Source organism: Quercus lobata, chromosome 6, assembly GCF_001633185.2.
Source record: "Quercus lobata isolate SW786 chromosome 6, ValleyOak3.0 Primary Assembly, whole genome shotgun sequence".
Lineage (NCBI taxonomy): Eukaryota > Viridiplantae > Streptophyta > Magnoliopsida > Fagales > Fagaceae > Quercus > Quercus lobata.
In genome coordinates, this window is record NC_044909.1 from 31,660,253 (window position 1) to 31,663,060 (window position 2,808).

General features: G+C 36.9%; 1 protein-coding gene across 1 annotated transcript; it reads left to right on the forward strand.

The window, feature by feature from the left end:
* Positions 1-742: 742 nt before the first annotated feature.
* LOC115950678 (glucan endo-1,3-beta-glucosidase 8-like) lies at positions 743-2,808 on the forward strand. Its single transcript, XM_031067902.1, has 2 exons — positions 743-1,139; positions 1,396-2,808. The coding sequence occupies exons 1-2, from the start codon at positions 811-813 to the stop codon at positions 2,492-2,494; spliced, it is 1,428 nt and encodes a 475-aa protein (XP_030923762.1). The 5' UTR covers positions 743-810; the 3' UTR covers positions 2,495-2,808.

Genomic DNA, 2,808 nt, shown 5'->3' on the forward strand with positions numbered 1-2,808 from the left:
TTTAATTTCATTTCATATTTACTTCATGGGTTTGCATGCATGGAGAACATAATTTAATTAAAATTTTTATTTTAAATGAACTTATAATAGAATATTGGTGCAGTGACGGCTTTCCATTAGTCGTAAATGCCAAAAGTCAGACGGTTCAACCAAATGATTGCATCAACCAATATTATGTTTTTTGAATGACAATAAATTAAATACACTTATGTGTTTGAATTAAATGGAGGAACCTAATGTCTTTTTTTTTTTTTTTTGAGAGATAAGTACAACATGCTGTTAACTCCGCAATTCAAACCCTTTCTCTCTTAGAATTCCAAGTACTTTATACATAGAAAAGTATCAATTTAGCTATAAGACTTTTGGCAGAAACCTAATGTCTTGTATTTAAGAAATTGTACCTGAATTCTACCCTTTAATAACTTAAAATATGCCATGAGTTTATAACTTAAATTTGATGCAATAGAGGGAGTGTATTTAAAAATGACCCAACGCCTATAATTTGCTTTTGTAATTTGTTATTTCTACTTACTCTTGACTAAAATTAGAAATCTGGTCTAACTAACATCCTGAACTTTTTTTTTATGGAAGTTAGAAAGGCCTAATTAACACCACCCAAAGGCCTAAGAAAACTCACATTCTCTCTCTAAACTTTATCATTGCCATCCAATCTTCTTATGGTCTTTTGACCCCAAGAACCAATTCCTCTTCCCCAATTCCATAAGCCCCCAGCCCCCCCCCTGTTGCATGCAATAGCTATAGCATCCCCAGAGCCATATTGCTATCAATAATATTCCAAAAGTGACTAACATGGCACCAGCCATGTTCATTGCATGGACTTTTTGTGCAATGTTGATCTCAAACAACCTTGTACAAGGTATAGGTGTCAATTGGGGTTCCCAGTCATCGCACCCTTTGAACCCCAGCATTGTGGTTGGCATGTTAAAGGACAATGGGATCAAACAAGCGAAGCTTTTCGATGCAGATGGTTGGACGGTCAGTGCTTTCGCCGGGTCGGGGATTGAGGTCATGGTTGGTATCCCTAATAACCAGCTGAAAGGCCTCGCTAATGACTACGATAAAGCCAAAGATTGGGTCAAAGAAAATGTCACCAAACAAATTAATGATGTTGATATCAGGTTAGAATATTATATATTGCTCTCAAAGAATGTTACTTTTTTTACTTTATTGAAAATTTCTATATGGTTTTTGTTTGTTCTCACACAATTAATGCATGATGTCACAATGTGTTTTATCCTGGCGGTAAATAACAATTATCATGAAATATACGGTTGATTTCAAATTAATCTTATTGTATCTGTTAAAAAAAAAAAGTGAAATTTTTTTTATTTTTATACTTACTGAATATATTAAACATTTCTTGTTCTTTTACAGGTATGTTGGTGTTGGAAACGAGCCATTCTTGAAGAGTTACAATGGTACTCATCTAAAGACTACATTCCCAGCATTACAAAACATTCAAAAGGCTCTGAATGAGGCTGGCTATCGCGGCAAAATCAAAGCCACAGTACCCCTTAATGCTGATGTCTATGAGGCTTCTTCAAACAAACCATCAGATGGTAACTTTCGCAAGGATGTTCGTAGTGTTATGCTCCAAATAGTAAAATTCCTCGACGAAAATGATGCCCCATTTTTGGTTAACATATATCCCTTCCTTAGTCTTTATCAAAGCTCAAGTTTCCCCATGGATTTTGCTTTCTTTGATGGTGGCAGCCCAATTCAAGACAAGAATATCCAATATACGAATGTGTTTGATGCCAATTTTGATACACTTGTTTGGGCACTAAGAAAGAATGGTTTTGGGGACTTGAAAATCATGGTAGGAGAAGTTGGATGGCCTACTGATGGTAACATAAATGCCACCCCAAAATTGGCTAAAAGGTTCTATGATGGGTTCCTTAAGAGAATGGCTAACAAAAAGGGAACCCCACTTAGGCCAGGCCAAATGGAAGCTTACCTTTTTGGCCTTCTTGATGAGGACATGAAGAGCATTGATCCTGGGGACTTTGAGCGCCACTGGGGGATTTTCCGCTATGATGGGCAGCCCAAGTTTCCAATTGATTTTAGTGGCAAAAATAATAACAAGATGCCAGTAGGTGCAAAAGGGGTCCAATACATGGATTCTCAATGGTGTGTGCTTACAGAGGATACTAAGAACATAACCGAATTAGTTCCTGAAATTGATTATGCATGTTCTAACTCTGATTGCAGCAGCTTGGGTTATGGCTCTACATGCAACAGTTTGGACGCCCGTGGGAACGTGTCTTATGCTTTTAACATGTACTACCAAATGCAAGACCAAAGTGTTGAGGCATGCAAATTCAACGGGCGAGCTGAGATTGTTAAGCAAAATGCTTCCAAAGGAAGTTGCCTATTTCCTGTACAGGTATTAAGTGCTGGAGAGAGGCTGAGCTTGGCATATGGAGCAACTATTATTGCTGGATTGTTGTTGAGCTTGTTCACATTGGTTTGAGATGCGAGTCATGAAATTAGGAGATCATCAATCCAACATTACAACCTTTGGTTTTTGTATGCATTTTTCTGTGGAACAATTGTTAGGTTTAGTTTATATGTCTCTATAATGATACAGCTGAAATTGCATTCCCTCAAAATTTTGAACCCATTACTTGTTGAGTAAGAGCTTTATGATTACATAATGGAATGGGGGAACTTCATTCTCAAGCTAGACACCATCTATATATGTAACAGGATTAACAGCTCTTGGGAGATTTCAATTTCTGTCCTGGATATAAACTCAAATTATAAGTACTCATCATTCTTTTGTTT